The sequence below is a fragment of the Podarcis liolepis genome, assembly GCF_965112155.1.
Source record: "Podarcis liolepis genome assembly, chromosome: 6".
Classification (NCBI taxonomy): Eukaryota; Metazoa; Chordata; class Lepidosauria; order Squamata; family Lacertidae; genus Podarcis; species Podarcis liolepis.
The window spans coordinates 61927172-61947335 of record NC_139559.1 but is presented as its reverse complement, the minus strand read 5'-3'; the positions used below and the strand labels follow the sequence as shown (position 1 = coordinate 61947335).

Below are 20164 nucleotides of genomic sequence, written 5' to 3'. Positions count from 1 at the left end.
GCGGAGTTTATGGACAGGAATTATAGAAAGTTAATGAATATGAGTGTGTGCGGGAGGGGAGACAGCTTTGGATTTTGGGGTGCACACAAAAAGGTACTGTTCCTGAGTGACCAGCCTCCTCTGTTCTCTTTTTGGTTTATTTTGTGTTTCAAGTTTATGTGAAGCTACTGTAAAATTACAAATTCTGCCCCGCCCCCAGCCTTCCCAAATTGGTTGGAACAGAACAGCACATGGGGGAATGATAGGGGAGATCGCTCCTTTGGACATGTAAAAACACTTGTGCCAACGGAACTATCACGGTAGTGTGGTACTGAATTCCACTCATGGTATTTTACTATTTTTCATGCATCCAGCTGCAAGAAAACAAACCACCAAACAAAAACACACATACATCTCCCCTCCCACACGCCACACATACCGTCAGGCTGGTATTAAATTTATAAAACCTCTGGACTGTTCTGTCACTGAAACTGTTACAAAGGTTTTTCTTCACAAAGTTTGGATGGTTTAGAATATCATTTGCCACCAGAGGTTCCTGCAAATAAAACGTAAAGATTTTATTTTATATTACAAAGCAACAGCAGCTGCTAAATTAACATTTATATCTCTCTAGATAGATGATGGATAGATTGATAGAGATAAGTACAATGACTTAGCCAAACCTTGTGTGTAATGTGTTGTTGTTCTACTGGAGCATGGCCTTTGGGGTCAATAAGAGTAGGGTGTGCCACAAGATATCCTCTGTCCTCCATAATAAAGCACCTGCCCAACAGGGTACAATAAAACAAAACCTAGGTCAAAATACCTATAAGAGTACATTTAGCATGTTGTATGTTGAGAGCAATTTTGCAGAAACAGCTGTGGAGATAAATACAAATTACAGACTTTGGTACGAGGTGCATTCTGCACATTTCCATTCACTGAAGCAGAGACTTTGTAGTCTTACATGTCTGAAAATCCTGAAAATCTGTCACAAAATAGATGCAGCTAAATGGTAAGCGAAGTTTCTGAAGCCACTGGAAATTCAGTGCCCTACACTGCTTCTCCCCCATCACCACAACTAACACAAGCAAAATAAACAAATACATGAAAATGAGCTTAACTTTCATAACGTACAGGTCACAAAAAAATCTACTTTTTGCTGGCATTTGGATTATAATGGTACAGTTTTAAATTTTCAAGAGCATTGTCCACAGAACTCTGCTTTTTGAGACTTTTGAGGGACCATTCTGAAGGTATTTAAGAGCCAGGTGTTGATAGCTGGTAGCCAGGACAGAAAGGTAATCAGAATCCATGGGCAACCAGAGAGTAGATTTGAAGAAAACGTCAGGAGTCAAGACCAAGAAGTAATCAGGATTGGAGAGCAAACCAGAAGGCAGGAGTAGAGAACAAGTCAAGATATGAATGAGCCTACTGGGTGTGCACACAACCCTTTTGCCCCACCTTTGTGCAAGGGAATGAACAACTCTTTGTAAGAGCACAAAAGGCTCATTCCTATCTCCCTTTATTAAGCAACTACAATTGTCCAAACACAATTTCTCTGATGGAGAGACCCAGTGTTTGGATACTTAACTTAGCATAATCTAAGATAGCAGACAAAAAACAATAGGCGAGTGTTTGGGTGATCACATGTTGACTTAAGAAACAGCTAAACAAACCAGGAAATCTCCGATTAACTAGTTTTTTTTCTGTTTTGTCCAAACTTAGAGACAAGGGTTAACATCTTTGGCGCAGGTCAACAATATTAAGCTGTTTGAAGATAGTTTAATGTCATATATTAGATAGCGAAGTTAGTGGTTTATGAAAGCACTTGTCATTCTTAACCAGTTAATCTCTGTGGTGCTCTGCATTTTATCTTCCTGCTACTACAGATTAAAATGGTTACTTTTTTTGGCAATTCAGCGGTTAAGAGCTTCACACATTCAACATGATTATGCTTTTAGATTTCAACAGATTTGACAAGGATAATGAATTTAGGTTGCAATGCAATGTGTTGTTGTTTTTTTTAAAAGTGTTGAGTGAGAGACTTTATTGAACAGAATTCTAAAACAGGTAAAACATTGTGAAATATGCAACTAACACACATTTACCTTATTTTATTCCCATCATCTTGGTTACAAACGGGTAGCAGGTCCATTAGAACCTTGTAGAAATACCTCAGAGTGAAATCAATGCCCATCACAGCAACCGAATGGCCTGAAGACTTTTGTGAACTACAACAATAAAGAGAGGTGGAAAGTTATTTTTTTTGGTTATCAAAAAAATAACCAAAACATTTTATATTTTATAGTGGTCATGGACATGTCAAATGAAAAGCAGACTTTGGATTCTGAATCAGTGAGGAATCAGTCTGCTCCATGAGCTCATAAACCATGATAATGGCCTCTCACTAGATCACAGAGACAACCAATTCCCCCCTCAGAGTTAGGTAAAATACTTAACAGAAAGAGCAACTAACATACATATCTCAGGTAAACACACATGTGGTGGTAAACAATTTTACTCTATGAAATACCACAATTTTCAATGGGCAAAAACAGTAAACTTTCACGTCAGGATAGGGAAGTAGTACATTTGTAGTTGATGCAACTAAGGGTCAGGTCTTTGTTTTTGCCCATTTCCTTCCAATTTTGACAGAAAACAATATCAGATATGAGAAAGCCATGAGGAACTTATTAAGTTTCTCGATAATTGTGAACTTGAATCTCATTGGTCCATACCTAACTTTTTAAAAAAGACTTTAGTAAATTAAAAATTTGCACCTCCTATCACTTGCATCCTACAATATACTTGGACAGTGTAAGAGCATTGTAATAAATGACCAAAAGTAAAGCATGACACCATTCTCATTGTGATGTTCAGCACCTTAACAAATCATACTGTTGAGTTCCACATTCATAAAGCTGGATTAAGATTCCTGCGAATCATGACTAATGTAACTCAGAATCTTCCATATCATTGATAAATATAAATATAAAAGTAGATAAAATGCAAGTCAAGTAAGTAGGCAAGTAAGCTGATATGTCTCTTAATGGAACTTTCTAGAAGAATCTGATTGTTGAACTGCATGAATGTATGCCTATGTTTAAAACACTTCCGCTCTTACTGGACAAGGAGTTACGAAAGCAAGCCAGGTGCAATTAACTTAATGAAAATTCTTGTGAGAATGGGCCATGCCTAAACGTTAACAGAGGAAACACGATTTTGTATCTATCTGGCAGCTAAGTCCAGTAACACTCAAAATTTGAACCACAATTTAGTTTGTATTCTTTGGCAGTATACAATGAACTGGAGCATTTCAGCATTATTTGCATCTGAAAGTCACACACCAATTGTTTATAACATGTTGTTTTGCTTCAAAATATGATCTGTACTGAAACATTCTCCTTATGAAAGCACAGCGGAGTCACTACGTTAAAGTACCAAGGACACATAGCAATCAGTCATAATTTTTTTGTCTTTTTAAAAATATCAGTGCTGGTTTTCATTAAAATACAGCAGTACTAGATCAACTTTTTTTAAAAATCCTGAATGGTAAACAAAAAACCAACAACAAATCCCTTGGCTCATCACAGGCCTGCAGGTCCCCTGAAGCATTACAGAAGCTACAGAAATACTTCTGCCTTCTGTGGATGGATGCTGTTTAAAGGATCAGATTCCTTTCAGCTTCTGGGGAACTGCGTGGCCTTCAGACCTTCTGCTTATTAAAATTCTTCACAGCTTTTCACTTATCCTTCCATCATGAGAAAGGGAATATGAATTCCCTGTAAAGATGTTAAAATTCCAAGAAGCTGAAAGGTCATCCCCCTCCCCCATTAGAGTTTTCTTCTAATTCCCATTTGAAAGGTTTGGGTTTAAAATGAATATGGACCCAGCGTGACCCAGCATTTAGGTCAGAAAACTTGGACTTCAGCCTAAAATAAATCAGCTTACATTGAAGTGTTTCGACTTAACTGCTTTGTGGATAAATTATGTTTTCTGAAAAGACCTTTTCATTTATTTTTTCTTATAGTAGAAAAATTGTATGATTAATAAGGGCTGGGATGCAATAGTTACTTCATCGTTTATTGTTAAAAATCCATGAAATTAGCCCCTTTACCGCAAACTAATCCTTTCAGAAAGTATAATTTACCCACAAACCAGTTCAGTCGGAACACTTCAACGTAAGCAGGTTTCATGCTATAGTGTAAACTTGGGTGCAATACTGTGCACCAAATGATCTGGCCCTGAATGGAACCAAGCAGCCTTTGAAATGGATAATAGAGCCGCACGGCAAAATTAGTATGGAGAGAAGCAGCTTGTCGATGGACAAACATTTCTCCCAAAGGGACCACTCCATCTGCGACCTCTTGATCTTTGTGTTAAGCATGAACCTCTAGATGAGGCACGCCGGGAATATGAAATTCATATCCACGGGGGATTTGTTACACTGCCAACTGAATATACATTTCGGTTTCTTGGCCCTCTGTTGGTTGCAAAGATTCCCACCTGTTTAGGCACAACCAGCATCTTTCTGGATTTGGTAGGCACACCATCCTATGCTAACTATGCTGCTGTTCATTCCAGCCAGCTTTTAAAAAACAGTTATGGCAACACTCCAGCATGGACAGAATAAGACCTAAAGATCCTGGAGAATCAAGATCACAGGCTAGTCTTTTCAGTTTCTTCCCACTTCAGCGGTACCCATGCCCAAGTGACAGTACTGCAGTGTTACAGCATTTATAACCCATCTTTCCTCCATGGAACTCAAGGTGGTATGTGTGGTTCCCCATCCCCATTTTATCTTCTCAATAACCCTGTGAGCTTAAGCTTTAAGGCAACTGTTACTGTCTGCACTTTGTGTGCGACATTTACTTCTGATCTCATTATTTACTCTCTCGCCCCCCTGTTCTACGGTCACATGGATACATATCTGCCAGCTGATGATCACACTCCATGCATCTGATGAAGTGGTCTCCAACCCATGAAAATTTATGCCACAAATAATGTGTTGGGTTTTTAAGGTGTCACTCCTAGGAGGTTAGGCTAGGGTGAGAAATAAGTTTTTTTAATGTAATTTTTGTTGTGTTTCAGAGCAAACACCAAAAAAATATACAGAACAAAACCATACTGCATTCAGAAGTCAAAACAGGATGAGAAATAGTGACTGTTCCAAGGTGACCCAGGGAGTTAAGTGGGGATCATTCCAGTCTGAGATTCTAACCGTGATGCCAAACTGGCTCTCCCATTATCCCTTTCCATGTGACAAGAGGGGTAGGGGAGAGAGAAAAATGGGTCTCAAATTCTAGCCCAGGATCAGGTCTACTTCCCAGTAGTCTGAGAAGTTAAGTACTGACCAGCCACATGTAGTGCAAGTCCTGTAACTTCCCAGCAGAAATGCATAATGCGAACCATAAATTTCAAATAAGAAACAAACATTGTGCCAAGCACCTCCACCACTCCTTAAAAAACCCTGATTGTGTGGAACCGCCCTAGGTTAATTCAGTGCATCTTTTAGCATTCCACTACCTGAATTAAATTCTGCCAATCTGCCCTCTCATTCTCTTCATCCAATGTGTCAATTATTCTGTTTTTCAATATTACCCCCACCCCAACAATGAGGAAGTGCCCCCCTTTTAATGGAAGCTGGGGAATCTTACATTATCAGAACAAAAACCCTCTAACACAAGAAAAATAAAATTTTGTGGACAGCCAACATTAGCTGGGTGCAATCATGATAATTTAAACTGGAGACAGTATGGTTATTTGGTATGTGTTGTGTATGTTAAAGCTTAAAAGATGCAGAAGTAGTAAGAGCCGCTGTGAATAAATGATAACATCTTGCCCATATGTGGAGGTCTGCTGATACCCCTATTTTGCTCCTCAGCTCAAGACTACATATTGTTGCCTTAGCAACTGACACATCAAAGGGCCATAAAACACAGTCTCCGAGAGCCTATACTGGCATATTTTTCACAATAATATTTAGAAGGTGGGGGGGGGGGAACCATCTCCTTGTTCTCAGACATCTGGTACCATTTTCCCACCTGTACTATATATTTTGTTTTGTTTGTTTATGTACGTATTTATAATCCACACTTTTATGAAAAACATTTCAAGGGGGGAGTACAATATATGAGAATAAAATCAGTAAAAGCTTCAAGATATCCTTTTGAGCTCCATGCAATCCCTTTTTGTTTTAAAAACCTTGAGGTATCATCTGCAAACGTGGCCACCTTACTGCTGCCCCCTAAGCCCATATCATTTGTGAACACATGAATTTGATCCTCGATATTTTTTACACTCTTTCCATTGGGAGAGCTGCCCGTTTATTCCTATTCTCTGCTTCCTGTTTCTGAACCAGTTACTGATTCATAAGCAGGGGTGCCAAAGTGAATAAAATATTGGGAGGGAGAGGTGAGGTAAGCCCCACCCAGCATAATCAGTCACAAGACGTGGCACACACATACCATACCTGTCAGCCTTCCCTTTTTTTGCGGGAAATTCCCTTATCCAGCGCCATTTCCCGCTGCTTCCCAGGATTGTTAGATATCCCGTAGACTGTCCCTGGGATAGGTGAGGCTGCTGACCCCTTATTTTCAAGGCTGCTGAACCCTATTTTCAAATCTGAAAGTTGACAGCTATGACACATACACAACATTTGAATGGCAATACCCATCAACTTTGTGGGGGCCGCCCTCCTCAAATAATTTATGGGGGGGACTTCAGTCCTTAGGAGTTGGCTCCTATGTTCATAAGAGGATCTTCCCTCTTATTTCTAGGTTAGTGAGACAGGGCTTACCCTCGCACAAGCAATCCTGGATCTGCTTCAGCAAGATTATTCGCCTACATGCTTGGTAATTCAATGTTTAATAATGCTTTCCACAGCTTTCTCAGAACAGCCATTAAAAGCTAACCAACCTGTAATTATCCAGATCCTCCTTAGATCCCTTAAAAATGTTACTTTGCCCACTTTCCTATCCTCAGGTATGGAGACTGATTTTAGGCTCAAGTTACACAGCTTTGTTAGAAGATCAGCAGTTTCACATGCGAGTTCTTAAATAATTCTTGGGTAAAATTTCATGGCTGCATGAGGCTCTCCCTGACCAAAGTGTAACTCTCTGCCTACAATAACACACTAGCCTGTCACCAACTGCTGCAATATGGCACCCTAACCACATGGAAGAAGCATCCATGCCATAGAAGTAGCAACTCATCTATTGGATAGGGGATGGGGAATGCAAACTTGCGCACACAACCTCTGTGCACCTTAACAAGTCTATAAACACAAAATTAACTAAATAGCTAGGTAAAAATAAAATGAAAACACACCACACTGACACCAAGCTTCCACTGCCTCTTCTACTATTATGTAGCTTCATCACCTCTTGCATTATATAGACTTGCTATACAAAAACTAAAGCGTTCAACAAGTCTAATAGCCCATGTTTTCAGATGCCACCAAAATACACTCTGCATGGTTTAGTTCCCTTGAACTAGAGCTTGGATACATAGCTACTCCTCCAGGAAGTTGAATCTGAGGAGATTCTTACATAAAATATTAGCCAGGTTTAACTGTGGCTCAAGGACGTTGGTCACTACCAAAAACAAATCTACCTTGAAGAATGAACCGTATGACTGATGGTAACCACATAACCAGCTCCTCCAACATCTAAGTAGGGCCCAGTGAAAGTAATTAATCCCGGATTTGCCACAGCATGGAGGTACCTAAGAGAAAGGAAAATAAGCATATTTAAAGTAATAAAATAACTCTGCATGGCAACAATGAATGCTGGGGTGGGGGGTGGGGAGTTTGCAAAACACATGGAAGCTGAATTTTGCTAAAAAACACACACACCTGAACTATGTGCAAAGTGAATTTAGCTTGCTTATGCTTTTGGGAGCCAATGTGCCTAAACTATATCAACATTTTTTTTAAAGAGTAACTTCTAGTTACCGTTTTTTTAAAAAAGGTTTTGCATGTGTACATTGATTATACTTGAGAATGATAGGAAATAAATTCCAGAAATAAAATAAATGCAACGGCTGATGTATGTTATTGTTTCAGAGATTTGCCCTTGATGAACTTCTGCACTCAAAACATGAAGGGTATTTGCTGTTTAAATAAACCTTTCTGGAGGTATCTGCAGCTTTTACTTCCTGTGATATTTCTTGCTGCTGTAGAGACAGCCCCTTCGGGCCTGCTGCTTGGTTGTGAAATATACTGTAGGACTATCCAGCTAATTAAAACAAGGTTACTGTAACAAGCTTCTTAAGACAGACTCTTGTTGGGGAGGGGGAGAATGCAAACATTTGAGATGTAGAATAACAGGATAGCTGGGAAATGGTTATCTTATTTCTCCTGTATTTTGCTCACTGAGCAGATTTAAAAGAGGAAAACTGCGCCAGTAGACTTGACAGAAGTGATTGACAGTGTGAATAGCTCGAGGGGGAAACCCTGCATTTGGTATATAAACTAGTTTCTTGGTTGATTTGCAACCCCCACCTGGATGGCTTATTTCAACAGAGCATATGGAATGTAACACACTCAGGAGTTCCCTCATGTTTATTATCACATTTACTGTGTACACAAAACATTTTCTTAAACCATGCTTGTGCATAATTAATAGACTACTGTTAAAACTAGCATAATCTTATGTGTGGAATTAAGAGCATAAGACATCTCCAGAACGGGGGGGGGGATTGGATTGATGTATGCAAGAGTGAGATTCAAGATCGCCACAAGAATATGAAATTCATAATGAGAACCTCACGAGATAAGCTTGGAAGGGATTTTATGAGGAAGGTGGATTTTAGTAACCATATGCAGATGCGTTCATTATTCACTGCTGCACAGAAGGGCAAGAAAAAGAAGCTATCTTGGAAAACGCAAGCATCTAGTGAAATCCACTACAGATTTAAAGTACTGAATTCATCACTGTATACTATTTCACTAGAGAAAAATTCTGCTTGTTTAGTCCACAAAGACTTTTTACGAATCCAGCACAAAATATTCTCTCTCACACATACAAAATTATCAACCTAGAAGGCTTTCTTAAACCTTTCATAATGGGATCCTAAAACTCACCATTGTCTCCTAGTGGGATCAAATGCTTTGTCCATGAGGGAACCAGGATAAATTCTGAGCACCCCATTGGGCGTTGCTATGTAACGGCGGACAATGTAACTGTTCAAGCTACTCATTTCCATTTGTGTCATCCATTCATCTGTGACGTGACTGGTAGCCATTACTTCATTTCTGACAGAGAACTGCAAAACAAAGGCAGACCTAGCAGGGTTCTTTTAAGACTTGCCTGAAAAGATAATAAGCTGCTTGCAGGGTTTCCTAAAGACTCATTGGAGATAATCTAAACCCAATTACTTCTTTAAAATCTTCTCACACCAGATGGACCCAGCAAATTTCAAGAAATGAAAAAACAAATATACTAAGGAAATGCTTAGCATTTTTGTATTTTATGTTTTACTCTGGATAGATCTAAATACTGTCCCCAGCTTTATATTCCATGCTCCCAAATACAAAGAGTGTTCTCCGTTCCTGGTGTTGTAACACTGATCTGATAACACCCACGTGATCCAACAAACCTTTATATTGTTTATTTTACTTGAGGACTCTTAAAATGGTTACACAGCATTATCTCACTATCTTTGGGAATCTACTTTTGAGTCCAAGTAGCTGTGTGTGTGTGTGTGTGTGTGTGTATGTGTATTAACTCAGTTAACATTATTCTTTCCAGCCTGGGCAAAGAATCCTTCTTACTCCTCATGTGCCAAGTTAATTCACTCCTTGTGTTGCTAAGTACAAAGTACTCCTGGCACTGAGGAAAGTGCAAAAATTGCAACCAAACCATCTATTTGATCTAGCAGAAAACCAAGGGATGCAGCCAAAGACTCCACCAGAGAAAGCAGAAACCCAGATGCTTCTTGAAAATCTGGAGCCAAGGAAACTCAAATAAATGTTCCCGCAAGACTTATCACAGTAACAAAAGAAGGTAAAAAGCCAAAAACGAAGGGCATATGAAGCAACGTACTTTCAGACCAGGGTTGGCAATGAGGCGTGTGTTGTCGCTAAGATATGCCGTGTAGTGCTCCACCATCCTCTTCGTCTCAGGCTGGCTCAGATGCTCGTAAGGAGAAGAGAAGCTACCAGCAGACAGCATTACCGTAGGGCTTTCTGGAAAGGCAACATACATGCAATATACACAACATCAGAATATATCCCCTGAAACCCAGCTATATGAAAACTCAGTGATGCTGTTGCTAGTAACGTACTGGAGCAACACAACCCAAGATGAAAAAGCAAAAATAAACCGAGAGATGCTTTTCAAACATCCGTGTTGCTGCATACGTGGCCACCAGGGGGTACTGCTGCAGCAACAGTACACTGCTGAAGCTTTACCTTCTTCCCTTTCCTCAATTGTAAAGGAAGGGAAGGAGCTTTAAATGTAGGAGAGAAACACCTGTTGGGCTTGAAGGATGCCACAGGGAAATGGAACTTTTAGCAGCTACTAGAGGCAGGTCTTAGTGCCTGGGACCTTAAGGAGTACAGGAAAGGGAGAGAAAGACTTGGGTCTGCTGTTTTGGGGCACCCAGCGACTAGTTCCGTTAGGGGTGTCCACATCTGTCAGTCCATATGGACTTCCCAGAGTCTCCACCCACAGCAAGACAGCGGTGGGTAGCCAGCCGCCTGCATGTACATGAGTCAGCCTGAATACAGATTGCAGCCCAAAGGTGTATAAGCAATGTCTGCCCTGGTGTATCTATTCTGGAGTGAAAGCAGGCTTCTCAGACCACCTCAGGCAGCTGTCAAGGTTGCACATGCCACCTGAAGACAGTAGTTTGCCTTGTTGTTGTTGTTTAGTCGTTTAGTCGTGTCCGACTCTTCGTGACCCCATGGACCAGAGCACGCCAGGCACTCCTGTCTTCCACTGCCTCCCGCAGTTTGGTCAAACTCATGCTGGTAGCTTCAAGAACACTGTCCAACCATCTCCATCCATAGTTCTTCAGGCACTCTGTCAACTAAATCTAAATCCTTAAACCTGTTCCTCACTTCCACTGTGTATTGATAAGGGATTTGATTTAGATTGTATCTTACCGGCCCTGTCGTTTTTCCTACTTTCTTCAGTTTAAGCTTGAATTTTGCTATAAGAAGCAAATTTTGCTATAAGTAGCTTGCCTAGGCTGAGAAAATTTGTGTGAAGGGGTCCTTAGGCACTCAACAATGTTAGTTTTGCATTGCACATGCTTGAGTTAATATGACCGGATGGAAAATATTAATTAAAACTGTTCAGGATTCTTTTTCTCATAATTTTTTCAATCAGCCGAGTGAAATTTATTCCTAGATCTTTAAATCAGCAGCAGCAGCAGCAGCAGCAGCAGCAGCAGCAGCAGCAGCAACAGCAACAATGATAAAACTACTTTTGCTAATAGTTTTTAAACAAGTGTCTTAACTTCTTCCTTCCTTGGAGGTATTTTGGAGGTATGGATGCTTTATAGCTGAGATTCCTGCATTGTAGGGGGTTGGACTAAATGACCCTTGGGGTCCCTTCCAACTCTTCTATTCTACAATTCTATAACTCTGTCACTTCAAGAAGCTTACAAGACTGCCTACTTTCACTTGGTCTAGTCTTATTCAAAAGATGGCAGGGGAAGAAGGTCATTCCTCAGAGGGCACAATGTGGTAGAAGCTTTATGGGGCATATTCATTTTTAGGGGACAACATATAAGGAAGTGAAAAGCTGTTTCCACAAGGAACTGGGTCTGAACACTAATGTCAAAATAAATTGTCAAAAGTATTTTGCATAAAAATAATTGTTTATCCGCTCTCCAAGTTCCATTTTTCTATTGCACCATAACCTGAGGCAAATTTCTAAAATGAATGTGCTTTATTTTAATACACAAAACTTTAAAAGTATTTTTCAGAAAAGAAAAAAAAAGATGCTCCACTGCATTCAGAAGTTTTACACAGTTTTTATAGCCTCTGAACTCACCAATTAAAAATATTTCAAAGTATATTCTCACCAGAGTTCTAACTTCTGGCTTCTTTCAGAGGGATTGATGGTATTAAATATTTATAGCTCGGAATAAAATCTGCATAATTCCAAAGTCAACAGGATACAGCATGACTGGCAAGAACTTCAATGTTTTCATGTTATTGCTAATGATTTATTTGACAGCGAGGAGAATCAAACTCAGCTTTGAAAAACTGTAACAACACTACCCATACCCAACCTTTCTGACGAAAGGTAAATTATGCAGCTACCTGGTTCTGGTATACTTATTTCACGAGGGTTTCATTTTTTTTAATGAAGCTGACAATCTCAAGACACGTCACTTTGTAGCATTTAACCACAGTGCTGACTGGCCCATTAGATTTGGAGAATGCGGAGAGCAGCTGAAAGAAAGCAGCACGCCGCAGTAGCAGCAAGGGCAGACATGCAGACTTTCGCTCTATTATTATCCGTTAAGAGTACCAAAGCCTATGCTGGGCTGAGACAGGCAACACCGTTGAAAACAGAGGGTATCAGGAGTTATCAGACAGCAAAGCTGGAAGGGTGAAACACAATTAGAAAGACAGGAAGCTGTTGTATACTGAATCATACCAGTGGCTCCACAAAGTTTCAGGCAGAGTAGATGCCAGGAACTAAACCTGAGACCTTCTGCATGCGAAACATGATGAGATTTCCCTTCTAAGCTTTAGGTCAGCTAAATAGGAGGATGCTCCAGAGCTTGGTCAGATGAGCACAGAGATTGGAGCCCTTGTTCTCCTAGTTGTGCTATGGAACCACATAGTTCCCTGGAGTTTTAACTATCAGCCTTTGGAGGCTTTTGCACTGCTCTGTGTGGGCTGGGATTAGTCCCCAGGACTTGGGACATAAAGCCAATAATTCCTTTGGATTTTCATACACCCAAAAATGGGTCTTTTGAAATCTTTCATTGAACATACAATCTCCAAGACAAAAAAGAAAACAGTTGCAACAGTTCAGCTTCTCCTTATCTAACATATGAAATGGACATCTTAGATGCTATTTATATAAATAACGATTGGATAAGGATCAAACGGGTTTTCCAGACTGGTGATTTGATAGCATATAACTATTTTAGCTTACAGCAATGGATTGGTGAATGGATGGATTTCAGCAAATAAACGCTTTACCTAAGGTTGCAAGTTGTTTGAAATGCAGGCAAGCATTGGGTTGGCCCAAGAGATCTAGTCGATGGTAAAGCAGCTTGCTACTGGGTACTGTGTTGAGATTTTTAAGTTGTCTAACAGGTATTTCTGGCTGTATCACAACAATACACAAAATGAATGATGTATCTTGAACCTAAAATAAAAACAACCACAAGATCATCAAAGTTAGTAAGGAAAGCATTTGAATTAAAATAAAATAAGAATCATTAAAATTAAATCAAATTCGGACAAGTTATATCATTAGAGCACATTGCCTTGAGGAAGGCAATTAATAATAACAATTCAGAAGAGTACTCCTAAATGTGCAACTATTGAGACATGCAAAAAAAAAAAAAATATTTAGGTTAGTTGCTCAGCATCTAAATATTTTCTTGTTTCTTAAAACAACAACCCAGAATGGCTATGACAAAGAAGTAGTACAGGCACAATTCAGTAGTTTAATGATGTGAACTACTGAGGGAAAACTACACAGCTCTGAGTTCACAAAGGTAGCCCCAGGAAGTCAGCAGTTATAGATCTGCCCCAAAAGATAATTCTGTACACTGTGTATGAGCATATAATCCATTTTTCTATCTCTTGTCCTCACCATGGAGGCTGACAAGTTGTCAAAGCCACTCTGTGCTGCAACATGGAAGACTGTGCTGCAACTTGGAAAAGGCACAGGACACAAAACACCAAATAAATATTGCTTCTGTTGTCTTAACTGCTTGCTATCGTGTTGCTTGATTCAAAATGATATGTTTTCAAAGATGCAGCTAACTGTATTACATAATATTCATAAGATAATTGTTTTTCTAATTTTATGCATTTTCTAAAGATTACCATGCTACTGAATCAGAGGAAAAGTAGAATCTAAATGCAAGGTAGTCCTTGGGTAATATTATTTCTCAATATTGCAAAAAGAGTATCAAGGGACATTCATACATAATACTTGGCCATCTTAGGTAATGGCCAGGGATGATAGTCAAACAATGTTAGTGACCCAAGATTAAAGAACACTGTGCCAAATGATGAATATGTATAACCTCTTAAAAGTTTCTCAGAGTCAGCTTTGGAGACTGCAAGCTTAAACATATTTACTAGGGACAAAGCCCCAGTGAACACAGTAACAGTAAATCATGGCTTGCTTAGATTGGCTGAGATCTGAGATGGAGGTACCTACATGCAGCCCAGAGGCCAGGCAACACACTCAATATTCTTGGAAATACCTGCTGCTATTAAAATTCTCCTTCTGTGTCAATACATTAGCATATTTTAAAGGGTGCTCTGTCACTTACCATCTTCCAAGCATAGCTCACATTGTAGGCTTCCTTCCCAATTTCTCGCAGTTTGTTTACATGCCAAGACAGTGAGGAGTTCACCGGGACAGTAATAAGCTGACTGCCTAGAGGGAGGCTAAGTTGGAAACAAACAATATCCATCACTTATTAAACAGGGAGAAAAACATTGATGCTTCTGTTTACTCTGAAATGAGATTGCTTAAAGAAGGATTTTTTTCTTAATTAAAATGGAAGTGGAATGCTTTACTACATCATAATTACCAGTTCCCCACCCAAAACATTGCTGGCTGTGGTATTACCACTCTGATCAGATATACTGGTTCTGGATGAGAGATCTCGGAGATAATATCACCAGCGGAATGAAATCACCAGAGGCATTGGTTTGTGTTTAGCAGCAGAGTTGCTTGTATGCTCAACAGTACAAATGACAACACTTTCTATCAGCTGCTAAATTAATCTTTGCTTTGCTCAGAAATCTTTGCACTATGGAACAGTCTTTGTGCATCAGTGCACAGGGCAACCCTAAAGGATGGCGATTTTCTTCCACACCGGGTGTTCCCAATATCTAGACAGGCTGTGGTGGATAGCACTGTGCTGTCAATTTCCCCAGCTAAAGAATGCTGGGGTTTTATTGTTGCCACCTCTCTCAAGCTTAAAGTGCCAGGAGGGGCATTTGGTTCAGAAGTCTACAAGGGCCCAGACAGACAGAAAGGATGGTGACCTGGTACTTTGTGAGTAGGGAATGGAAGTGGGAAAAGGTTATTAAGAAGCTGCAAGAGAAGACCAAACAGTGGGCAGATGAATGTATAAAAGCTATTTGCAAGACTGTATAACACTGTCCAGTCCTTTGCAGTTGATGTGTTTTGATAGCCTAGCATTTTTCTCTCAAAGTAACTGATGGTTTCCATGTCTGTTCTAAACCATGTAGTTTCTTTATGAGCCTATGTGGCAGAACACAGAACTAAAAGTGCAGGATGACATACAGCAAAACCAACAGAGTTAATTTCTGTGTTTATATATTTGCAGCCTCAGGTATACTGTCCATGCTGTTTTATAAGTACAAGATAAATAAGCCTAAGAAAGGTAACACTTATTTATTTTAGAGTCAAGACTTATTTAGTAAAGCGATTTGTATTGTGAGTGGTCAAATATGTGGAGTATACCAAAGTTTATATAACAAAGACAATATAGGTAGGGTTTAAAGATTAATGACTAGCTGCAGCCTTGAAAACATGTAGCAGCAATAATACAGAGACTGAAGTAGGCTGAAAAATCTGTTGTCATTACAATTGTGACACACCAGTAGAATCAATGTTTCCACTCTTGGCATCTCCACACAACTTTGTTAAATCCATTGGGGTGGAGGCAGTCTGTAAAAATTATTAATAGCTGAATGGGGATATTGACTTACGAGTCATGATTTCAAGATCAGGATATAGTGGAACCTCAGTTTTCTAATGTAATCCGTTCCAGAAGACAGTTCGACTTCCGAAACGTTCAAAAACAGAGGCACAAAGAACTGTCGGCAAATTCAATTGAGAAAACTGAAAAACACGCAGCAGAAGCTGTTTGGCTTCCAAGGCCTGTTTGAAAACGGAAGCATTTACTTCCGGGTTTTTGGCATTTGGGTTCTGAAATGTTCGTCAACGGAGATGTTCAGGAACTGAGGTTCCAATGTGCAAATAAATTAACTTTGTTAAAATAAGAGCTAGTAGGATAGAAAAGTTACAACAATAATCTGCAGACATCTGAACAGAGGACAGGACTGTCCCTTGTCACCCCAGTGAACTTACTCAAGAATACCAGGATTTTAAAAACAAGAAATAAAATCCAGAATGAGTATCTGGTGATTAGGTATTCAAAACAGTGAGACACATCCTCAGAAGAAATGGAAGAAAGTACCATTTGGCTCTGGGATGACAGCCTGTGGACAATCCAATATTCTCCTGAGCAATGTTCCCAATGAAATGTTGGGAAACTGTAAGGAAGCTCACATAATTGTGTGCTGCCCCCATTAATTTCAATGGTACTTTTGCAGGAAGAGAATGGATTGCAGCTCTAAACTAAACTATGGGAACTGAACCTATGAGCACAATTCAAAACCATGAGATTTCCTATTGGATGTATGGAGAATCTGCCCACTAAAAAACCAGTAAGACCACAAGTGAATCACAGCTGCTGAATTGTAATCACTGAGTACAGCATAATTTCCACTGAAGCTTAAGCATGTATGCAGCAAGCATGTATGAAGCATTAATTCAAAGTCTTACCTAAGGATGTTCTGTCGAACTAACTCAAATTTTGGAATATTCTCATAATGTATTATATCTGTGTGAAGTGGTGGTTCAGAAAGCAAGTAGGGCCTGGTAAGGGAGGGGTGCATAAGGGTATAGCCTAAAAATGAAAAGAAAAAGGAGTTGGCACACATGTTTATCATCATATACAGGACACATTACATGCTATATAAAAATGTCCAAAGTAAACACGTAGCACTACACTGCGTTCCCCTTAAAAAAAAACCCAAAAACAGAATTTTGGAGTGCCAATAGGTAATTATTTATGAGCTGACAAAAACAAAGAGACAACCTGAATCAGAAAGTAAACAATACAGATTTGACTATTGACCTCTAAAACATGAAGCATTTTGATTGCCTTGAAGTTACCTTTATTATCTATTAGGAATGTGTAGGAAGCCAAAGAATCTTGGTAATAAGTGACATCTTCCAAAATATAGGCAAGATTAACATCTACTCCAACAATTCCTAGTAGCAGGTTTCCAAAGTAGCAAGGTTTGCTTACAGTCATTATCAGACCTGTTAATAACAAGAAAAAGCACGCATACAGTTAGCAATAAGGAACTCTCTGGTACCTATATATGGAGATAGAAAAGTGATTTGTGGCCCAGTCTATTGCATGCAGTGGGATTTACTTCCAATAAGTTATTGCACAGTCTAAATTACCTCTTTCAGAGGGAGCAGGGCGGCTTCTGTTAGCCATTGCAACAGACACTCTAGGTGAGTGTTCGGGAATCCCTACAGCAATAATATTGTGAGGATAGCATTGTGGTCCCATGAGAACCTATGCTGCAAAACACCAGCAGACAGTTGTATGGGGTTTTATGGAATGAAGTACAATTCACTGAGAAGCCATTGTAAAGTAATATATGCAGGGAAGCTATACACAGTTGTTTCAGTTTCACATGCTTGGGCTTAAGTTATAGCCATGTTATGTATGGCCACTAGGGAGTTGTTTCAAGGTTTCGCAAAAACTGTAGTCTTTGAGAAGGGATTTGACAGAAGTCAGAAAGGTGCCATCACACATGTGTTCCTGGAGGCAAGTCGAGGCGTACAAGGCAGCAAGGGAGAAGGGGCAGAGTCTTTTGAGGAAGAAGGAGACCACTGGATGGTGGAGAGAACTCTAAGTTGGCTAACACCATAATATGAATTTAATTAATCAGTTACATTAGTACACAACTGTACATGAACCAACAATTGTTCTGAAAGGGAGCACCTTTCTTTGTGTTTCGATGTTGCCTGCAGATCTCGTTTTAGGAAAGGCAAGAGCCATCCTGTGTGGCAAAGCACAGAACAACACTTTGTCTTGGAAATAATTAATCTACTTAATTAAAACAATATATTGCCTGATTAATAGGGGGCACCCTTTTAATTGATTAAAATAAATTAATCGAACCAATTAACAGACTAAATGCTATAGCATTTTTCCTAAAGGAATTTAACTCATCATATTATCAGCAGTATTGATGTAACCTAAGTGCCATTTTTTTTTTTTTGGGTGGGGCAGAAGGAAAAAAATAAAATTATATTGCAACTGTTAGGAAGCATAAGGTGGACCAGCTATGCTGCTCCAATATACTTTTGTGGTTTGATTATTATTCCAGCAATTTGTATATTGTTTAATCACAGGCATCTTTAAGCAGACATTTGGTGATTATGCATATCAATAGGTTCAGGGTAAAAGAAAGCATTATAATTCTAAACATGAAAGCAGCAATGTCTATGCCCAGTGTAGATGGATAAAAGAAAAATGCATGAATGTTTTCAAACACTTAAAGATGGGCATGATTAGTTTTTATGGTAATTTGAGGAATCATGTCCAGTAAATTCAATTCAAAGCTGGATACTGCCAAGTAGCACCGTCCCAAAATAAAGAAAAAAGGGATTTGAATTGCAAATGCATATTTAGCTCCTTTGAATAGTCGCACAAAATTATGCAAGTTTGGTGAACTATTCCTTCCTTTGCCCTCCAGGGTAGCATGGAGATCAATGATGGTCTTCCCAAAATAATTTCAGCAAGAATCCCAAATAATAAATAGCACTATATATAAGTGGGATCAGAAGAGCTTAGGAAAAGAGAAGAAATAGTAATACACAATTATATTTATGGATTTATTTACATCCTGCCTTTTCTCCAGGGAGTTCAAAGCAGCAAACACAGGGTTCCCAGGCTGTTTCTCATCCAGGAACAGACCACACTCAAGACCTGCTTAATTTCAACAAGATCACTGCTGCACATCTCCATGCTTTGGAAAGCCAGCTGTTATTTGCCCATAATATACGGCACTTGTGTGTAATTCAAGTGCCAATTATGTACTGCATCTTGTTTCTGTAGGTCTAAAGTCAGGACTGAGTCCCGTGGGGCAAACGCTAGGGTCCAATGGGGTCTAGCACCACTGTTGCTGCAGCAGCTGAGATAGTGGCAATTGTGGCTCAGCTAGCTAGTGGTAGGGCCTGGAGGGTGGGACAGAGCAACCCTGTTATGTCGGTCCTGCTCCCAACATGTGTATGTCAGGGATGGGGGCAGCATTAAAGCATGTAAAAAATCCAAGGAGGTGGGGATCTAGGGACTTAATCTTGTTTACGGTTACAGCACCGAGGCTACTATATGCTGGAAAATGGTGTTTACAGATCCTACCGACAATAAATGAATGGATGGGGGAACTGGGAACTGGCTGTTACGGTGAAACTGACACACTACCTAATAACTAAAAAGGTGGGAGAGTCAATGACAGAATGATTTTGTTACAAATTGGAATCCCTTTGTTGTACATTGTAGAAGGAACCATCTACTTCCTCATCTGAATGGTGGTTTCTTAATATATCGAGGCTTTTATGATATCTGTCATGTGATACAGCAAAGAGAATTTACTTTAAGAGCATCTAAAAGTACTTGGCAGAAAAAATTTGATCCAAATAAAATGCTTACAGCTCTATTCCTTGTGGAACTGTTATGTTTTGTTTTCTATTTTCCTCATAAGGCATGGTTTCTCAGATACTCCAAATGAGGTTAAGCTTTAATCACAAATAAATAAAATAAAATAAAACTAAGATTTCCAAGGACATTCACCACATTGACGTATATCGCAGCAGTCAATCCACAAAAGTGCAGAACAGCACCACAAGATCTTTCTTCTTCTTCCAAAAAAGCATCACATACGCAGCAAATGAAGTTGACAAATATAGCTCCTGGCCACTGCTGACACCAGTCTACCCAGCAGCCCTAGGCAATCAACTTGATTGGAAGAAAAAATGCCACCTCACCTATTAGAGGAATTAACCACCTTCTCCAAGCATGTAAATAACCTCTATCTTTTCTGGCCTGAATTTCAGCCTGCTTTAACCTCACCAGCTTGACCACAGACACTGGTCAAGATCCAGGTCTGTCTTCTGTTTTTATC

At 39.5% G+C, this 20164-nt stretch overlaps 1 protein-coding gene and 1 long non-coding RNA gene across 4 annotated transcripts in view; one reads left to right on the top strand and one right to left on the bottom strand.

Annotated features, from left to right (window-relative positions):
* CACHD1 (cache domain containing 1) overlaps window positions 1–20164 on the bottom strand; it is a 122196-nt gene that overhangs the window by 16343 nt on the left and 85689 nt on the right. For all 3 annotated transcript variants that reach the window (XR_014527731.1, XM_083510255.1, XM_083510256.1), the window contains exons 10-19: window positions 17133–17282; window positions 16740–16863; window positions 14467–14584; window positions 13154–13322; window positions 10029–10171; window positions 9068–9249; window positions 7597–7707; window positions 2091–2213; window positions 663–762; window positions 419–535 (exon numbers count right to left, since the gene is read on the bottom strand). Coding sequence is in view for 2 of the 3 variants with exons in the window: in XM_083510255.1 (XP_083366381.1) it covers window positions 419–535; window positions 663–762; window positions 2091–2213; window positions 7597–7707; window positions 9068–9249; window positions 10029–10171; window positions 13154–13322; window positions 14467–14584; window positions 16740–16863; window positions 17133–17282 (1337 nt within the window). In the remaining variant the exon portion in view is untranslated. The remainder of the gene's footprint in view (window positions 1–418; window positions 536–662; window positions 763–2090; window positions 2214–7596; window positions 7708–9067; window positions 9250–10028; window positions 10172–13153; window positions 13323–14466; window positions 14585–16739; window positions 16864–17132; window positions 17283–20164) is intronic.
* On the top strand, window positions 10181–19711 carry LOC310710054. Its single transcript, XR_014527766.1, has 3 exons — window positions 10181–10668; window positions 12174–12242; window positions 18902–19711. It is a non-coding gene; the product is annotated as an uncharacterized lncRNA (long non-coding RNA).